This window comes from Pyxicephalus adspersus, chromosome 4 (assembly GCF_032062135.1).
Source record: "Pyxicephalus adspersus chromosome 4, UCB_Pads_2.0, whole genome shotgun sequence".
Taxonomy (NCBI): Eukaryota; Metazoa; Chordata; class Amphibia; order Anura; family Pyxicephalidae; genus Pyxicephalus; species Pyxicephalus adspersus.
This window is the reverse complement of record NC_092861.1, coordinates 78,000,031-78,019,171: the sequence shown is the minus strand read 5'-3', so window position 1 is coordinate 78,019,171 and position 19,141 is coordinate 78,000,031. Positions and strand designations below refer to the sequence as shown.

General features: G+C 37.1%; 1 protein-coding gene across 2 annotated transcripts in view; it reads left to right on the top strand.

Annotated features, from left to right (window-relative positions):
- HACE1 (HECT domain and ankyrin repeat containing E3 ubiquitin protein ligase 1) overlaps positions 1-19,141 on the top strand; it is a 59,990-nt gene that overhangs the window by 565 nt on the left and 40,284 nt on the right. Inside the window, exons 2-11 of one of the 2 annotated variants that reach the window (XM_072408703.1) lie at positions 1,105-1,159; positions 2,848-2,937; positions 5,584-5,688; positions 5,922-5,997; positions 9,648-9,779; positions 11,995-12,077; positions 13,161-13,257; positions 13,937-14,038; positions 15,617-15,723; positions 17,263-17,413. In XM_072408703.1, coding sequence (XP_072264804.1) covers positions 1,105-1,159; positions 2,848-2,937; positions 5,584-5,688; positions 5,922-5,997; positions 9,648-9,779; positions 11,995-12,077; positions 13,161-13,257; positions 13,937-14,038; positions 15,617-15,723; positions 17,263-17,413 — 998 coding nt within the window. Of the gene's footprint in view, positions 1-1,104; positions 1,160-2,847; positions 2,938-5,583; positions 5,689-5,921; positions 5,998-9,647; positions 9,780-11,994; positions 12,078-13,160; positions 13,258-13,936; positions 14,039-15,616; positions 15,724-17,262; positions 17,510-19,141 lie in introns of both variants that reach the window. The other variant, XM_072408702.1, reaches the window with a different exon arrangement.

The following is a 19,141-nucleotide window of genomic DNA, read 5'->3' as shown; positions in this document are numbered from 1 at the left end:
GGGGGGGGGCAGCCATACACTGGGGGGTCAAATATATAAAAGTTTATGTATACATACACGCATACAGTGCAATCAGGGGGGTCAGCCATACACCTACATGTACATAACTATCGGGGTCATATATAAATTTATATAAATATATTTTTCCAGGGATATCGGGATCAGCCACACATCTGTATATTCACTTCTTTCAGGGGATTAATCATACACCGAATGGTCATATACATCTCTATATACACCGCTACCAGGGCACTGGTCGTACACCTATATACACCACTACCAGGTTCCATGTCATACATTTATGTATACAGCACTATCAGGGGATCGGTTATTTTGGCCTTGGATACAGTAATATAACTGCAGGGTTTTTTAATGTGGTATTTTAAATGGGTCATGCGCTCTATAACCTGCGTACATAGGATAAACCTAAACAAGACATCAATGGGTATTAAACCACACAAGACCTTGTCATCTGTTGATGGCAGATCTAGCAGAGATTGTACAATATTATAGTGTATGGTAAACCTCATGGGGGTCCCTATACTGTCCCTGGAAGTGAAAGTGGGGCTTGGCCAGACTTGTGCAGGGTTTATCTTCTTCTATATTGTACTATTAGTTCGGACAAGCTGAATGTAAACAAAGTGATGTATACACGTGTCCGGGATCCCCGAGATGTGTGACATGTTAGCTCTGAAAGCCTAGGGAAATGATTCTCTTCTGATTATCACTTTAGGGTTAGTATTGGAAGAGAATCCAACGTGTGTACAGCACTCATCTGACATCGTTCATGGATCTGTCCTGGCGGATCAAGAACAATGAACGTTCCTAAACAAGTGAAGGGGAGAGAACGCAGCGGAGTCCCTCTCCATTGAGCAGAACAGAGATGTATATACAGAGTTTGTTCATGCATCTTTCAGCCTTTTGTTGCTGTAAAGGATTGTAAAAGATAATTTTTAACTATAAAAATCTAATGTCTGTACATAGCCCTATGTTTTACTTTGTTTACATTGTTCATGTGTTTTTGTTTCCTGTATTTTTAATACACCGTTAATGTTATTTATATGTTTGAGTTCATCATTAAATTTGTTTGTATTTTTTATGCAGATAATGAAACTGCTGTTTACACTTTGATGCCTATGGTGATGGCCGATCAACATCGGTAGGTGGTTGTAAAATTGTCTCAAACTGTTTTATGTTTTGCACATGCTTTAGTTTATTGCTCATAAATTGCTGATAAAGTCATTCAGAAAACAATGACCTGCTGCTAATATCATGGGGTATTCACACATGGCTTCTCTATTTAGACTTCATTTTTGTTAAATTATTGGTGACTCTGTTGGGATCTTTTCTGTGTTGTTTTACACCCGAGGTTAGATTTAAATCATTTTAGAACCTGCTAAGAACAGATGACTTTTTTTATATAAAACATAGGTCCTGATTTATCTAGGCTCTCTAAGGCTGGGGAGAATACACTTTCATCAGTGATCCTGGTTGATCCAGCAAACCTGCAATGGATCTGGTCCAAGTTTGAAAATATTTGCTAACAAATCGGACATTTCTTTTAGGAAATCCATTGTAGCTTTCATACCCAGCTTCACTAAGTGGATATGTTTTTTTTTATCAAACATTCATTGGCGTTGAATCAATCACTGTCAAAAACACATACCTGGAAGGTTTACCTGCAGTGAATGGTAAATGTCAGTTTCACTGCTTTATTCACACAAAGGCCATTATTAAACAAATAGTGACCATCGCTGCATTTCCCAGTCCACCTAATTTCTGTATATACAGCAGTAGATTGGAACTGTGTAGTGGCTTATACTCTGATATGTCTGACAAGTTTGCTGGAGTCGTCTCCTTACACAGATTTTGTCTTTTTACTAGGGATGTGGGACAAGGAATTGGTGGCCATTTTTTTTAAATGGAAGCCAGTAGGGTTATATCATACCTGGCAGTTTTTGAATTGAGAATAGGAAAGGCAGAATGCTATGGTGATGTATGAATAAATCAATTTTCATTTTAGGTCTGCTGCATATGTGTGCTCAGTCAACTGATCTGAATGGTAATCATTTGGTTGGAAATGTAAAAACCCAACACACAATATTCTGCCCTTCTCATTGTTTTATCTTGATAGAAAGTAATCATTTTTATTGGATTAGATTGTTCACACGTGTAACATGACCTGTGTACTTTTAAATATTATTTACCTATACATTTAATTGGAAACGATCGGTCAGCTCCTAAATTCCCTTTAGAATAACTCCAGATTCAATCGCTTTATTGGATTGGAAGTGAAAATCGACTCGTGTACCAGGCCTAGATTTTATGGATTATAAAAATCTGATCCTTTATCCTGAAAATGTGCTTTCAGATTTTGTTTTTTTCATTATGAAAATAAGGATGAGTCAGTACAGCTAGAATACAAATTGCTTTTTTTTTTGTAGGAGTTCTTTTTTATAGTAACTTCTTAAAAGATTCAGATGCTGAAGCTGCATCTTTCTCTTGCCTTGCTACAGTGGTTATAAAAATTATTGTCTGGTGATAACAATTTGCAGCAGTTTAGTAGAACAATTCTAATTCATGAGATTGTGGGGAATTTATGGAAATGGCAGAGAAGTCTCATTGCCCATAAAGAGTTTTTTCATGTCATTGATGATTCACTAGGTAGTTCCGGACAGCCTAAGTTTCCTACAGACAGGAAATGGTCAGTGTATTATGTAATGGTTCCAAATTCAATTACATCAATGTGCTTTGCTGTTCATTTTATTTTTCTTTGGCTAAGTGTATATTGCAGCAATTACGTTGTATTTTCTTGTTTGTTACATATATTTTTTTTCTCATACAAAGGTCTGTTTTGGAGTTGCTCTCAAATTCTAAGTTTGATGTCAACTATGCATTTGGAAGAGTTAAAAGGAGCTTACTACACATAGCTGCCAAGTAAGATTTTACTCATCTGATAACCCAGTAATGCAAACCTTTATTATTTCTCTTTCAGTAATTATATGTACTGCCGGTGAAATTTGTTATTTTGACATAAAAGTTGAACATAGGGGCTGATTTATAAAGCAGTGGTATGTCTCCACTATCTATAAATCATAGCAATGTGCTATGACTTTAGGTAAAGCAAAGACCTATTTGTGTATTAAAAAAAAAAAAAAAAAAGTTGAGTTTTACATTCTCCAGCACAGTTCTTTGCCTCCTAGTTCCAACAACACTGGTCCTTCTCCAGCAAAACAAATACTTGTACTTCTGGCTATTCTGTATGAGCTCAGCCTGTGGGATTACATCCTCATGCAAGCTGGGGTCATTTTGGGATTCAGCGAGTAGTGCTCGCATGTCATAGTAGTATGTGAGTTCCACTCAGGACAAAAAGATTCCATCCTTCCATGCCACCACAGGAGTAAAGGATAGGAGGTACTTACACCTCAGGTGCAAGCATGTTGTATACATAAAATACACATATAGGTTTTTATTAAAACATAACACAAAATTAAATAAATATAAATAAAATACTGAACTGACATGTGCAGATGCTGCTAAGTTTGACCTTGGCATCAATGATTCCTGATGATAAAAAGTTGGAGATGCAGTTTTGTACACAAAATGCTGATTTGTTGGTACTAACATATCACATTTATGGGAAGTCTGATTTTTATTGAGACCACTTTATTAGATAAAGTGTTGCTTTTATAATATGAGTTATTCACTTTCATGGAAAAGCATCAACCCTAAAACTCTGCTACATTTTGATCATTTACAGTATGATGGATAGAACTCTTGTGTAAAATCTTTAACAGTCAAAGAGATCTATAGCTATATTTGACTGTAAACATAAAAACACAAGCGTATGGCTTCCTGCAGAACTGGTTGTACTAGATACACATCAGGCAGATTTATATTTAGTACATAGTGCTTACTCATGGACTGATTGTTTCTCCTGTTCAGAGTGTGAATAAAGTATCATCAGTGACTCAGTAGGCTGATTTGAAAGGCCATATTTATACAGCAATACTGACAGGCACGCCAAGCCTTTTTTCCTCTTGAAATATCCTCAACAGTCAAAGCTTGTACGTTAACTATTTGGCTGCTGCTGCAATAATTCACATATATAGACTGGAAGATCCACTGAAGGGCCCCTCTGCCCAAACCAAAATTTAATTTGCAAGCAGAGAACCTATGGAATTTATAGTTGGTATTTTTTTCTGTACATTAAACTATTTCAGCACAAATATTATTAAACTCTAAACTTTCATTTCAAATATACAATCGATTCAGTGCACATAAATATAATCTGCATTTTTTTTAATTAAAGGAGGTAAAAAAAAAACTCGTAAGTAACAAATATTTGTTAAAAATGGCGTGCTTAGGCAAAAGGAAAATGTCAAAAAGTGGAAAAAGCATAGAAAACCTTAACAACTCATCTGTTTAGAATTAAATGATCTTAAAATAATGGTAATTATTAATGGTAATGTTAAGTGTGTATAGTATAGAAGGTACCTATGTATGTATATTATCATGCTTTGCTTTACAGCAAAAGTTTAGTGCACAGGATACTGCTGATCAGTGTGTGCCTATTCATTAGTATTCTGTTAGAACAGTGTTTCCCAACCTTTCTTAGTCGCGGCACATATTTTACAATTAGAAAAATCCCACGGAACACCACCAAAAAGTCAGACACGTAAATTACCTACCTGCTGCCATCTAGTGGAAGAGTTTTTTTTGGTTCTGCCTATCACTATACATCGCTGGTATAGACAAATGAAGACAAATTTTTTGCAGTAAATAAATCATTTTGGGACCAATTAACTGAAATTGGATAATTTCCCACGGTACACCCGAAGATCTCTCAAGGCACACTAGTGTGCCGTGGAACAGCGGTTGAAAAACACTGTGTTAGAGGACTTTTTAACTTCTAGGATAGCATTACAAGGAAAACTGTTGGACTGAGGGTGTGATTGTAGCATTCTCCTTCAACTGAGCACTGGCATATGCACAGCCTTGGGTGTGCCATCTACTTTCCACTTGACCAGTCTCTTGCGAATGGTTGCTCAGACCAATTCTATATCTGGATAGTTAATCCAGTATGTAGAGAGAGTGAACAAACTGTGCTGTCTATGTAGCAATGCAACATAATAAATAGGCCATGTCACATAGCGATGCTTTCAAAGGCGTTACATTTTGGCAGCCTAGTAAATGTATCAACCCATGCTTGACAAAACTTTTTATTTGAAAGTAACTAGCACCATACCTAAACATTGCCAAAACGGGTTAGGTATTTAGTTGATCAATTTAACTCTCCCACTAGCTGCACGAGATGGAGCCACTAACACCCCAATGCTTGCTAGAAAATGCAGTTTTTTTCAACAACCTTCATGTATTGGACCCACTAGTCCCATGGATAGGACACCAAGATCTCATCTATCTTGCACATACTTGCTGTAACTGTATGATGATAAAAGATATTATGTATAACCTGCACCTGATTAGTAACATTCGCCTTTATGTATAACCTGCACCTGATTAGTAACATCTTAATGTTTGCAGTTCTTTTATGCTTTCCATTTCTTAACTTTTTTTTTGTAGCTGTGGATCAGTGGAGTGCTTGGTTCTGCTTTTAAAGAGAGGAGCCAATCCAAATTATCAGGATATTTCGGGATGCACGCCTCTTCATTTGGCAGCTCGCAATGGGTAGGATTTTAAGTTTTAGGCCTATTTGTAGTTCATATTGAAAGACACCCGTGTGTCTGAGTGATTTCCAGCATGTACATGATTTCATTGTGTTCACACTTTTGCCATAAGGAATTTCAATAATCATTGATGCAAAGTGTTTTATGTTCATTGCTTCAGATATATGTTATACTTGTACCAGCACTTCAACTGTAGGACTATAATCCATGTAATTGTATATATAATTTTTACAGGCAGAAGAAATGCATGAGCAAACTCTTGGAATACAATGCAGATGTTAACATTTGCAACAATGAAGGACTCACAGCTGTAAGTACATTTATAGTGGCTTCATATAATCATTTAAACAGTTATATGAGTAAGGTTTTCGGCACAAAAACTGTATTAATATTTATTGTCAACTGTGAAACAAAACAGGTTCAGAATAGGCCACAATACGTTCTTGAGGTTTAAATAGTACAACTTAGGCCCCAGGGGGCACAAAATACAGCAAATGATGTATCAGATTCAGGTTGGACCACAATGGTTTTTTTGTGGTCCACAAGGTGTCAAATTGGCTCTAGGGGGCACTAGACATGCAGCATCTAGCCAGACATTTACATTTACTTGCCATACAGGTTTTTAACCATAAATTCATGTTGATTGTTGTACTCGACGCGTTTCACCCTATCTGGCTTCCTCAGGGTTAGTAGTTTCAGTTTAGTTTAGTGTTTGACACTTGTGGTTATTGTATCTAGATTAATGAAAATTTATTTCTAATCTCATGATAAGGTATATACCAGTATCTCATTATTTAAACAGTATGAACTATTTGACTAAATACATCCAAATCTATTAGATGCAATGTGGGTCAATATAATGGTGAACTATGTATAGGCAGACTAATGTTAATATATCTGTTCAATCAACTATTTCAAGATGTATCAATCAGATAGAAATTCATAAACTTTGTTAAATATCAAAAGAACATGTTAAAACTTACATGGTCTTGTGGAGTGGTTAGTAATGCTTACTGCAAAGGTAAGTAGGGTGTAATGCCTCCAAACAACGTTTAAAGGTGAAGTAATGGTTATATCTCCCTAGCAACAGGAGCAGTGCTATAGCAGGTATATTAAAGTCCTAATCGGACAAATTGGGAATCTAAAAGCAAATATAAGGTATAAATCCATCTTAAAAAAGTACTGTGAAGATAGCTAGAGGTAGTATGTTTAAGGAAATAACTATTGATATTACCTTTGATCTGGAGTATGTAAAAATGCCGGGTGTACACTGTCTTCCTTGCCGGATGGTATCTTATGTGTAGAGGAGCAGGGAGATCCAGGGAACGCCACTCCATTTAAAGGACAGCATCCCCGGGACCTCCCCCGCCGCACGTGCACGTAGCCAGTGTCTGGGAAAGCCCAGAGGCCGGCTTGATGACTTAGGGCCGGGGGCGGTGTCCGTTGCGCCGCCTGCCCAGTCCACGTCATCTGATGCAGAGGAGGAGGGCAGACCCATCCGCCACTCAGGCTCAGTACTGCGGCTGGTCATAGACCGGTCACAGCACAGCATGAACACAGGGGGGGGGATGTTAGATCAATGATCATTAGAGTACATATATATTAACATATACTTTGAAGTTTCCTCAATCATTATGACAATACCAGGATTTTTTAAGACCAGAGAGTTACACAATTAAAGTGCATTATAGTAACAATATACATCATGTAATGGTAGTGAGTAGAGTATTAAAGGTATACCCCTGTATATCCATATTATGGGAATACAATAATACAGAATCGACAAAATATATATATACATTGTACAATATAACAGGTACAAATATGTGTTACTCATACATATGTGTTATTAATCTACTTTATGGGAATGGTCAGAGGTAAACTCTGGTTCCCTTATTATAAGTATAAATTCATATTAGTGATGGGTTTAAACCGTAACAAAAATGATTTAAAGCTAAAAGCATCATTTTAAGTGACTTACCACTAATGAATCCCATATTGAATTTGATCTTCTATATGTGATGCATGGTTTCTCATCTATATTAGTGTTGATAGTAGGGTCAGAAGTAAGGATGTTCCAATGCCCTTTAATTAATTGATATATGCGCTGGTGATGTTCATTAAATTTTGTAATAATGGGTAATTTATATTGAGTTTGTATGAATGAGGTTTTGGAAATAGGCTCTCTAGTATTGAGTTTAGAGACTTTTTGGTAGGTCCTTTTTAGGAGTTTTTTTACTGTAACCTCTAGCAAAAACCCTCTGTGTGAGGGCTTTTGCTTCAACTTTAAAGTCTATATTTGATGTACATTTCCTCCTATGTCTCAACATCTGACTGTAGGGGATACTGCTGATAAGAGATTTCGGGTGAGTGCTTTCAGCATGGAGAATAAAATTTCCCAGCTGTTTCTTCTCCTGTAAAGTGTAGTAATGATGTGAAGATCAGAAGAGATGTTTATAAGAATGTCTAAAAATGCTCTCTTATGAGGGAGGGTAAAAGGAAATTTGAGATTGTAGTTGTTCAAAAGAAGTGATTCTAACATCTTGTTCAAGATGTCTCTTGGACCAGTCCATATGATCAAAATGTCGTCAATGTAGCGACGCCATAGAAATATGTGCTGGAGGTAGGAATGAAATTCAGGGAAGAGGTGTTTCTCCCAGTGTCCAAGGTATAAATTTGCATACGATGGGGCACATTTCATCCCCATCGCAACACCTTGCGATTGTAGGTATGTTTGATCATTGAACGTGAATACATTGCGAGTAAGAATATATTATACTACAGTTTTTGTGCTGAAAACCCTGCTTTTCTCGCTTTTCTCCTTTTTATTAGTTACTTTACTAATCAAGGGTTGGCACTCAGTTCTCTGAGAACAAATAACTACAATAACTACCACAAACACTTATTATTCCTGTTATATGAGTAAGTCAGAGTTTTTTTTTTTTTTACTTTCAGCTAAAGCAGGAGGGTGAAAGTAGAACTTGTATCTTATTATTAGTATAAAAGTAGGGTGTATCTTATTAGGTTTTAACAAGGACAGGAAATCTCCCAGAGGATATATAGCTATCAATAAATATTTATTAGAAGTTTCCATTCTCTCTAAAAGGAAAAACTGTTGATAGTAGTCTTTACAGTAAGATAATAATTGTGGAAAAATGGTGGTTGCCATTCCTTGAAATTAATTCCTGAAAACTTTGCCAACCTGTTGTGCTCCTTCATTGGCTTCAACATTTAGGGCACTGACCCAAAAGCAAGTGAAAGGTCAGGTAAACTCCTTATCTACATACTTATTTCAGGTTAGAGCCAGCATGACAACCAAGCATCTGGTAGGTTTTCTTTATAGAAAGGCAAGGCGGATATAATAAAACAAACACCATTGTTTCCAGATTGCACTCATTTACATATTTATATTTTTTAAATACCACTTGTGTAAAGCACCTGAATTTTCCTTGATAATGGCCGATAGGGAAAGGAGCAGGGTGATGGTTCTCTGGTATCATGCTGTTCCTTCACTGTTTTAGTCAATAGCCTGAAAGTGTGTGGTTTTTTTTTTTTTTTTTTTTTTAAGCTTTGTCATGGTGATAGCTTAAAAGCGGCTTTTGGAAGAAAGACGGCTCAACAGTATTGCAAATATAACCTATAAAATATATTTCAACAGAGCTTTATAGGCATTTAGCTGTAAGGTGTTGTGCATACAGGTTTTTCTTCTGCTTTTCCATGAAAGCTGATGAAGAGACTAGGGCATGCAGAAGTTATTGCTTTATGTGCAAAAATGAAATCTTTCTTCACAGCTGCAAGGCATGCTTGTTTTTCCTAAATGAATTCTAATAGCTCCCAGCACAATGTTATCTTCCGTTATCTTTCAGCAGCTTCTGAATTCTGTTTATTTGTGTGCATGAAAGACAAAAAAGATGAACTGTTTTGGGCAATGTTTACTGAAAACTTTTCTTGTATTTTAAGATTCACTGGTTAGCTGTAAATGGGCGGACTGAGCTCCTTCATGATCTGGTACAGCATGTCAGCAATGTAGATGTAGAAGATGCAATGGGACAAACAGCACTACATGTGGCATGCCAGAATGGACACAAGACTGTAAGTGATTGCTTCTAAGGAATATTTGAGGTTTTCCTTTTTTGCAGCCTTTAACATTGATGTGTATAAAAGATAGAAGAGTACTCACTGGCAACCTGCTGCAAACAGGCAATTTAGTCTACAATTAGAGATCCATACAGTGTACCATCCACATAATACACCGGGCAGCACGGTGGCTCAGGGGTTAGCACTCCAGCCTTTGCAGCGCTAGGTCGCAGGTTCGATCCCCAGCCAGGACATTATCTGCATGGAGTTTGCAGGTTCTCCCCATGTCTGCGTGGGTTTCCTCCGGGTACTCCGGTTTCCTCCCACATCCCAAAAACATGCAGTTAGGTTAATTGGCTTCTCCCTAACAATTGACCTTAGACTACATTAATCGCATATGACTATGGTAGAGACATTAGATTGTGAGCTCCTTTGAGGGACAGTTAGTGACACGACTATGGACTTTGTACAGCGCTGCGTAATATGATGGCACTATATAAATACTGTATAATAATATTGAAAAGTTTTCTTTACAAATAAAAGCAACTTTATAGGTGTAAATTTTTTAGGTTTGTACTGTTACAGATATAGTAAAAGTTTTGACTGGCAAAATAAATATTAGACAATAAATCAGACCTAACATTTATATTGAAGTGTCAGTGGAATCATAATTGCATTAAACACGGCTAAAAAAGTATACTGAAAATGAGCTAGAACTTCAGGTAGGGTAGAAGATTTCTTATGTTAAAGTAACTTCGGCTGCACTGTAAAAGCCCTTTGGCTGCACTTAGACACAGACAAAACTCTGAACCGCATATTGTTTAAACTTTTTTTTTTTTCTGTACGATGGGATGTTTGCTGTGCAATTTAGCCCCACTCCTCAGATTAGAAAGTAAATCACCCTTTTGGACTTATGCAGGCAACCCCCTTCAGCATTACGGGTATTAATACGATCCAACATCTATTACTGATACTGGTCCTTATATTGTGCACCCTAAATGGCATTAACTGCAGCCAGAACATCCTTACTGAATCTCTTGCAACTTTTAGACCTCTACTACCTAAGCAAATATCATAAAGTCATTTTCAACAAACCCCTGAGGAAGCCACTATTTGGCGAAAAGCGCCAGGACATACATGACCTACTAGCTCCTTTACTTTGTACCTATTATTTAATCTATGGTCGTTAGGAAACCAATGTCTAGGTTAAGTATCCCAACCTTGTGATTGTGAACAAGTGTTGGGTTACACTAGAACATATATGTACCTTATAATTATGTATAGACTGTTAATGTACAAATACATAAATACCTATTTACATTAAACCCTGAGCCTAAAACCTCTTTCTTTTCTCTACTTGCTTCCATTCATGTATGTTAAAATAAATCATGCATAGGGTACTAGAGTTGAGACTGGCAAAATGGTAAAGAATGAACCTGGTCCAATCCTAGAGTCTGGTAGTTGTATATAGTCCGAAGAGGAGGTGGAGGTCCTAGGCAGTACTGTACCACCTAAATAGGTGTTGGTGATTAATGTATGAAGAATAATAAATGAGGGACTTAGAAAAGTTATTCTAAATATACCACTGATGTAAGAATTTGTCAGTGAAATCTCTAGCTGATGAATAGTACCCTCATCCTCATTATGTCATTCATGATGTCTATTCAAAGTGTGAGAAGCAGAGGTAAATTGGATTCTCAGTAGTGGGGGATCAATTGTGAGGATGGATAACAAGTAATTGTTTGTTGCTAGAGCCTGAAAAATGGATCATACTCTCAAAAGAATTTATAAAAAACAACCAGGTTAATAAACTAAAGCCCTTTAACTGAGATCCCACTGTCTTTAACCATCGAGTACTTGTGGAAAAAACAGCATGAGAGCTTTTTGTAGCTCATGGTGACGTCTCGGAAATGCTGTGAGTTATTTGAATAATTTATTTGCAGTTTGATGTAACATTGGAAAAATACATTTAAAATGGAAATTTATGGTCATCCCAATGTTCAGCATTAAAATAGAATCCTTTCCTAAAAGGCTGAAGATATGATCAGTTGCATTGGATGCAGGATCCTTCGTCCTGGAACATATTGTGCTATGTAACTGTGATGGAAAATAGGGCGAGAGCTGTTTTGACTGAGTTGATGCTGCTTTCGGGTTCTTGTTATTTTTTTCTATGTCCAAAGATGAATTCATATTTGAATGACTTATAATGTTACACTTCTATTTTTTGTAGACTGTACTGTGCTTACTAGACAGTGGTGCAGATATTAACAGGCCGAACGTCTCGGGAGCCACTCCATTGTACTTTGCATGCAGGTAAGATACAATCACAATGTACAGTGTGGTTTACCCCCATGGTTGGGTCTGCTGATACTATTGACTACTAATAACATGTAAGCAGTCTGCCATCTCATGTATGTGCCAAGTTCTTGTTGGAGCAAATATTTTTGCATGCACAGTTAAAATGGTAATGAGTAAAAGGTAGCACAGTGAATGAGTGGTTAGCACTATTTTTCTGTGCTAACGTGAAATTCTAATTATTACCATATTTGTAATATTTATGTTTGGCTGCTATGCTGACATTCTTTGTGACTAACCTAGAACAAGTATGCAGGTAAGGAAATCTGACATCCCATGTTGTGTACTTGTTCCTGAATAGAAACCGCTAAGTTATAGAATCTAAAAGACAGTGATTCCCCAATAAACTGTTGTAGCAGACTCCTTTTTTATGTAGATATACAGCAATTCATAATTATATGTCTCTCAGAATTAATAAAGATATGAACCATTTTGTGCACTGCCCTTTCTGAGAGTTTCTCATGTGCATAAAAAGCTGATAACTCAGCTTTTTATGCACTTATATATTATATATAACTTATAATGGGAACAAGTAAACAACGAACAGTGCTGCTGCTTCTTGTTCTGGTCGTATTTTCTATACAATAATATGAGGATTAGGTTTTAGACAGTTGTCTTTTACTTTTTTATTTTTTTTCTCAGCTACAGAACTGTTTTGCACCCAGTCTTATTAACTATAAAAGTAATCTAGGCATTCTTCCTCTAATATTAATGAAATCTACAATGCCAGCACAGTAGACTTTGCCAGGTCTCAGCACTGTGGGTGAGGCCTTTGGTGTTTCGTTCTATTTTCAAAGATGATATTCATATATTGTCTTTCTTTCATATTACATTTTGTTCCTCTGAAGGGAAATGACAGTAAATGTGTTTTTGTGGGAGATAAGATTACTTGAAATTAATTTCTTCAGCTGCAATAGCTTGTAGCCAAAGAAAACGCAATGAGAGATGGAGTGAGATTTGATGTGTTTCTGTTTGTATTACAATTAATAAGCCATCAGGCATAAAGCTTGTAGCACAAATAATTTCTTTTGTTTTCCTCAGCCATGGACAAAGAGATACAGCACAGATACTTCTGCTTCGTGGTGCTAAGTACCTGCCAGATAGGAACGGTGTTACACCATTGGATCTCTGTGTGCAGGTATGTGTTCTGATATATTTCTAAGATATGTACAGGAACTAATGCACTGTGCAGTTGTAAGTGGAAATGCCTCCTCTATCAGTTATTACCACTACTGACTTGACTGACACAAAGACTGCTTGAAGCTTCACTGTTTTTGTTGCTGTCTATATGCACATTGGAGATATTGCCCATCATGTCCTACCCTGATAATAATATGTCATAGATTAGTGATAGGAAACTCACCCACATTAAGCACAGTCTTTATTTGCTACTCTAATTATTCTTTTTAATTCCAAAACTAATCATCAATAAGGCATGCAAATAAGATTACAAAATTAAATTTTTCCAATTCATATTTATAAAGTTCATGTTCCTGGTGGGAAGGGGGGAGGGAGGTTGTCTCTTGATTAATCACATATTTGCCAACTAGAGATGCTTTCTTTTTCTTGTGTTACGTTCCCCCTAGTGAACAGCATTAACATGCCATTATTCCTCTACTAAGTGGAATATGGGCAACCATGGGATACCCAAATATTAGTAATGTATGATACATTTGCAGCATGCATATGCATAAAATACTGAGTAGTCTCTTGATCCTTTCTTCAGTTTGACCAAGACAGATTTTAAAATAAAAAATTTTGGTGAATCAATAATTTCCATACTGTCTCATACTTATTGTTATTTTTTTTCTTCCAAGGGTGGATATGGTGAAACCTGTGATGTGCTTATACAGCATCACCCCAGACTATTTCAGACATTAATACAGATGACTCAGAATGAAGAGATTCGGGAGAATATGGTACCCTTTAGTAATTTTTTTTCTGCCGTGCTTTTTTTTTTTCCAATACAAAGAATATTTGTAACTGGATTTGGGACCTGGAACTGAAACAAATGTTCACTGTTGTTGACCATTTACAGTAAAGCAGCCAATCAGCAAAAATGTAAACTGCAGTCCGCTTTCTATTGTTTACTTTTTGTACATAAAGGGACAACCTCCCTTCTACAATTTGAATAAACTGACCTGCCTGTTCGTAATTAACCTCTCCTCCTGCTATTACTGATGCTGGCCTCTTTACCTGTGTCACGCTCTGAGAGACAGGACCAATAGGGGGCACTATAGTTTGCATGGAGGTGGTGTGAGCCCTGAGAAGGGCCAAGGCGCAGAGTCTAAGCAGTAACCAGGTTTTCTCCTGAGCCTCTGATGGTGAGGATGTTGCGCCGCTGGTTACAGCCAGGTTGCGGTCCTTGGGCACACCAAGGTGGGAAAAGCATGGTACCAAATCACTAAGCAGATTGATAGTCAAGGGAAGCCGGGGTCAAGACAGGCAGCAAGCAAGAGAGGTCAGGTCATACGCCAGGGGTCAATTGACAGGGATCCAGGAGACAGACAGCAATGACACAGAGGCCATCGTGGGCACAGGGAACATAGGAGACACTGGAAGCAACAGGAGGTACAGGTGATGCAGGGATATCCACAGGCAGACAGGAACACAGGAATGGCACAGGGAAGTTGGCTGGGAACCAACAAACTGGACAATGAAGGGTTAACACAGGAGCTGGACCCAGGAAACACTGGATTAAGCAGTAGGTGTACAGGAACTAGTTCACCGAGCTGGAGAGCTGGAGAGCTGGAGAGCTTGGCACTAGTAGGACTTGTTGCACGAACACAAAATGGAGTCTGAGAGCTAGCTAATTAGCCAGGGCTGGTTAAGAGACTATTTTCTGATTGGCCAGCGGCATGAACAGAGTTGATAAAGCTTGGAAACAAGGCACGCTCAGCATCAGAACTGCCCGCATGCGCAAGGGAGGGATGCCTGTGCTTTAGTGAGGAACAGGTAAGTGTGACAACCTGGCTCTCTTCTGGGTTCGAGAACTTCAGCCAGGCCCGAAGGACATAACTCCTGCACATGCACATGGGATTTCATTATTTCCGGCAGCTAGCTATGCCATGCGGGATCTTACAATGAGCTGCACATGCATATGAGGGAAAAGTTGCAAACAGGCAGGTAAGTTTATTTATTTGCAGAAGGAAAATTGCCTTTGCATTCTGCAATAAAGAACCTGCCTGCTTGCATTTTTTTAAGAGCAGTTCTGTTTTAATATACGCGATGAAAGGCTACACCTTTTTGTTTTTAATTTAATTAAAAAAGTAATAACTAATATTAGTCTATGGGATCTATATACAAAACAGCCAATCATTCTCTGTAAAGAATCTTCCAGATACATGTGTTTTCAGGTGATTGATGAGAATGTTTGATGAATATCAAATTCACTTATAATAGTCCCGTCTTATAATAAATATCAAATGTCACATCAATGTAAATGTATATGTATGTGTATAGTTCAATATGTGTCCTGATTTGTATCTTTTATGTAGTTACGGCAAGTCCTGGAACATTTATCACAGCAAAATGAAAGCCAGTACCATAAAATACTTACAAGTCTTGCAGAAGTTGCTACTACAAATGGCCACAAACTCTTAAGGTAATGTTTTTTGCACATTAAATGTATACAAATAGTAATTTCTTTTTCTGCATCTATTGTGTTTAAAGTAACTTCTAAAGTAAGTATGCGGGCCGCCATTGTTGGTATCCTGAATGCTGAAGTATTGGTAGGACATAGCTGTTTACAAAACTTCCAGGTTAGTAATAGATAACTGCTGGGAAGGTCCCAGGGTGAAGTGATGGGATATGCTTAAGACATATGAGGGTCAGAAAATGGACGTATCCTTTAAGCGTTAAAATAAATGTTTTTTCAAAAATTTTGGTGGATGCTGAATAGAGTAATCGCCAGCTGTCTTGTATTTCTCTAATGCTTCTGAGATAGACTTTCTAGAAAGTCCTTCCTTTTCCTTGGCCACTTTTGTAGATTCTCATTCTTCTGATCGAGCAGTTCAGATGCACAGCTGCACTCCATAAAACGCTCAAGTGAAATATTAATTCTTGCTTAGGTTACCAGAAAAAATACTTGCCTTTTACTTAATTCTCTGTGCTGTTACTCTCCTCTTCGCTCTGGTTCTGGACATTGCACATTATGACGTCCAAACCTCTTCTAATTGACAGAATCCATTAAAGAAGATGCTTTGGTGAACTGATTGCACAAAAAAAAAATGTGGGAACAAGGGATAAAGAAAGTAAAAGTGTTTATTTACTGGTAACAAACAAACATTTAACCCTTGCAATGTAAAGGGAACCCCACTGCAAGTGTGTTATTTTTCTTTTCTCAGCTTTAAGTTCAGCTTTAAGGGAGTCTCTAGCAGGTATAAGAAGCCAGGAATTCATTCAGCATGTACTCATAAACAGTAGTTGAAAGTTGCAAGACAATTTGATTGCAACTATACAGTGGATTATAAAAAGGCAAAATAGATAGGGTAATGATGTAGCAGGTGAAATAGCAGTGACATCGGACAGCCTTTTTACATAATTTTACCAACATTTACCTGGTCATCTAACATTGCCCAAAAGTCTTGACATTTTTGTAGCTGTCCTAGGGTAGATTTGTTACTCTAATTTAAAATCTGCTCAGATTGATTTTGTGTCGCATCACTGAATGGTTATGTTTAGTAAAATTGATTGAGTAAAGATTATTACTGTATATCCATGAATAAATTGCATACTTTCATTATTCTGGGTCATTAAATGAAGCATTCAGACACCATATTTATTAACTTGAAATAAACAAGCCCTGTTTTGGGTGGTCCCCTATAAGCCAATAATTGAGAGGAGTTTTCCTTTTTTCATCTCTGCTTTTCCTGCTTAGATGTATGAAAGATAGAAGCAGAAATTCCAACCCACCCAGTTGCTTGTGATGCTGATCCTTTTCTTTCAGTACAATTGTTTATACACAATAAAGGTAGTGATTGTTGCGTGGGTGATGTATTATACCACAATATGTTTCCATGTAAGCCCAACTCTTCTTTTATTTACAGGATGTTTTGTGCTGTTTGTGATACAGTGAACATATCTTTATTATTTTTTCTCCCATTGAAGTTGAAATAACATCACGCCTTGTTTCTTTCTCTAGTCTCTCTAGTAGTTATGAAGCTCAGATGAAGAGTCTGCTGCGCATTGTCCGGATATTTTGCCATGTTTTTCGCCTCGGCCCCTCCTCCCCCAGTAATGGAAATGACATGGGCTACAATGGGAACAAAACTCCAAGAAACCAGGTGTTCAAGGTCAGAAAAGTATATGACGTTTTTAGGAAGATAGACGTAAAAGAGATGAATGTGACAAAGCATGCAATCATTTATCACACCCCTTCTTCACAGGACGTAAGTTTGGATATATCGCGCATGTCACTTTTCAGTTCAGTTCATTGCCTTCTCTTTCTCTTTTTTCTTTTCTCACCATCCATAAGTTTTTTGTTTTTTTTTCTCTTCATCATTCAGAATAGCATTGGTTTCAGTATCCTTAAAATTATATTTCTTTGCTGTTTTAAAACTTTTCCCATCTGATGTTTATTTGCATCCCACTTGGTGCACATTTATTGGACATATGTAACAACACTACAATAATAATAAACTTATTAAAATAGAGGAGGCGTATCTGAACAAACAAAAACTATAATCTAAGAAATAATGGATTCTCTACTTCAATAAGTACTTTTCTCTGTGAGCGATAGATTAAAAAGGCATTCTGTAATTGCAGGCCTCGGCATTTTGCATCGACAATATCATTATTGAAAACCTTTATTGCTAGAGCACTTATTAAATCTCCATTAAAAACAAAGCAACAACATGAAAGTAGGTACCCAAGTTTAAAGTCTGCCTGCATTATAACAAACTCTAAAGTGTCTGATTTGTCTTAAAAAAATTAAACAAGTCCTGCATGTCTTCTATCTATTCTAGCTAAAAAAAAGACACTTATTACATTAACCCGCACCTTTTCTTTAATTCTTAGTGCAGAGCAACCATCATCTTCAAATAGAAATGTTTCATTGTGAGTGATGTAATATTTATGGCATTTAGGTGAATCTGCTGATCCCCTAGGCTTAACTTTAATACTTGCCAAGTGAGTTTGCACATTTTTTTTGCTTTCTTTTTTCCTCATTATACATATTTGTTATGTAGCATTAGTTCTTGTTTTACCCTTTGGTGTATGTAATACGTTTTAAAAACTTTTTCCATTTCCCTGGGAGTTTTGGTTGTTTCCAACCACTTTTATGTGTTTCAGTTCATAAACATTAAAGAATCCAACAGAGAGAGTGAGATTGTAGGTTTTTGGGAACATGTGACTCAGGCTGAGCACTGTCACATGGACACACCAAACACTTGAACTGTATAGGTTGATCACCCATAGTCTTGTGTTAACTACAACTTTGGATTGTGGATTTTTCCACTCCAAGCAGCCAAATAAAGTGATGGAAGGTGGGTATTTGCTCCTAAGAATGAGGGGGATATTGTTAAACCTATTGCCTTTTTTAATGCAGGGTGGAGAATGTGTTCCTTTTTGTGTCATGTCAAATATTATGCATTTATGTAATGATATTGCCTGATTTACATATGTAATTTAATCACTAGTTTACATTTTATTACTTGCCTGTAACTTGCCTTTAATTTATTAGGTACCTCAACCCACACGTGGTAAGGCATATGAGGAGGTATCTTTACAGTAGGAGGACCTGATGCAGCTAGCTCTGCAGCCATGCCTGATGTGCTTAACTTAGTCTTAATGGGGGAACAATATTACGATATGACCACTGCCATACTCTGCATTAAGAGCAGGTATCAAGTCAATGCCGTTTTGCCGTCTACAATTTGGTTTTTAGCCCAGTAAAAAACAAAACAAAAAAAACTTGTGAATCAGGTGTTTAAGCATCCCACACAACATCCTGGGAAAAGGATAAGCAACTTAAAGTGCTAGTTCTTTGTACTGTAGTACATATGAGCAGGCGAAGAGAAATC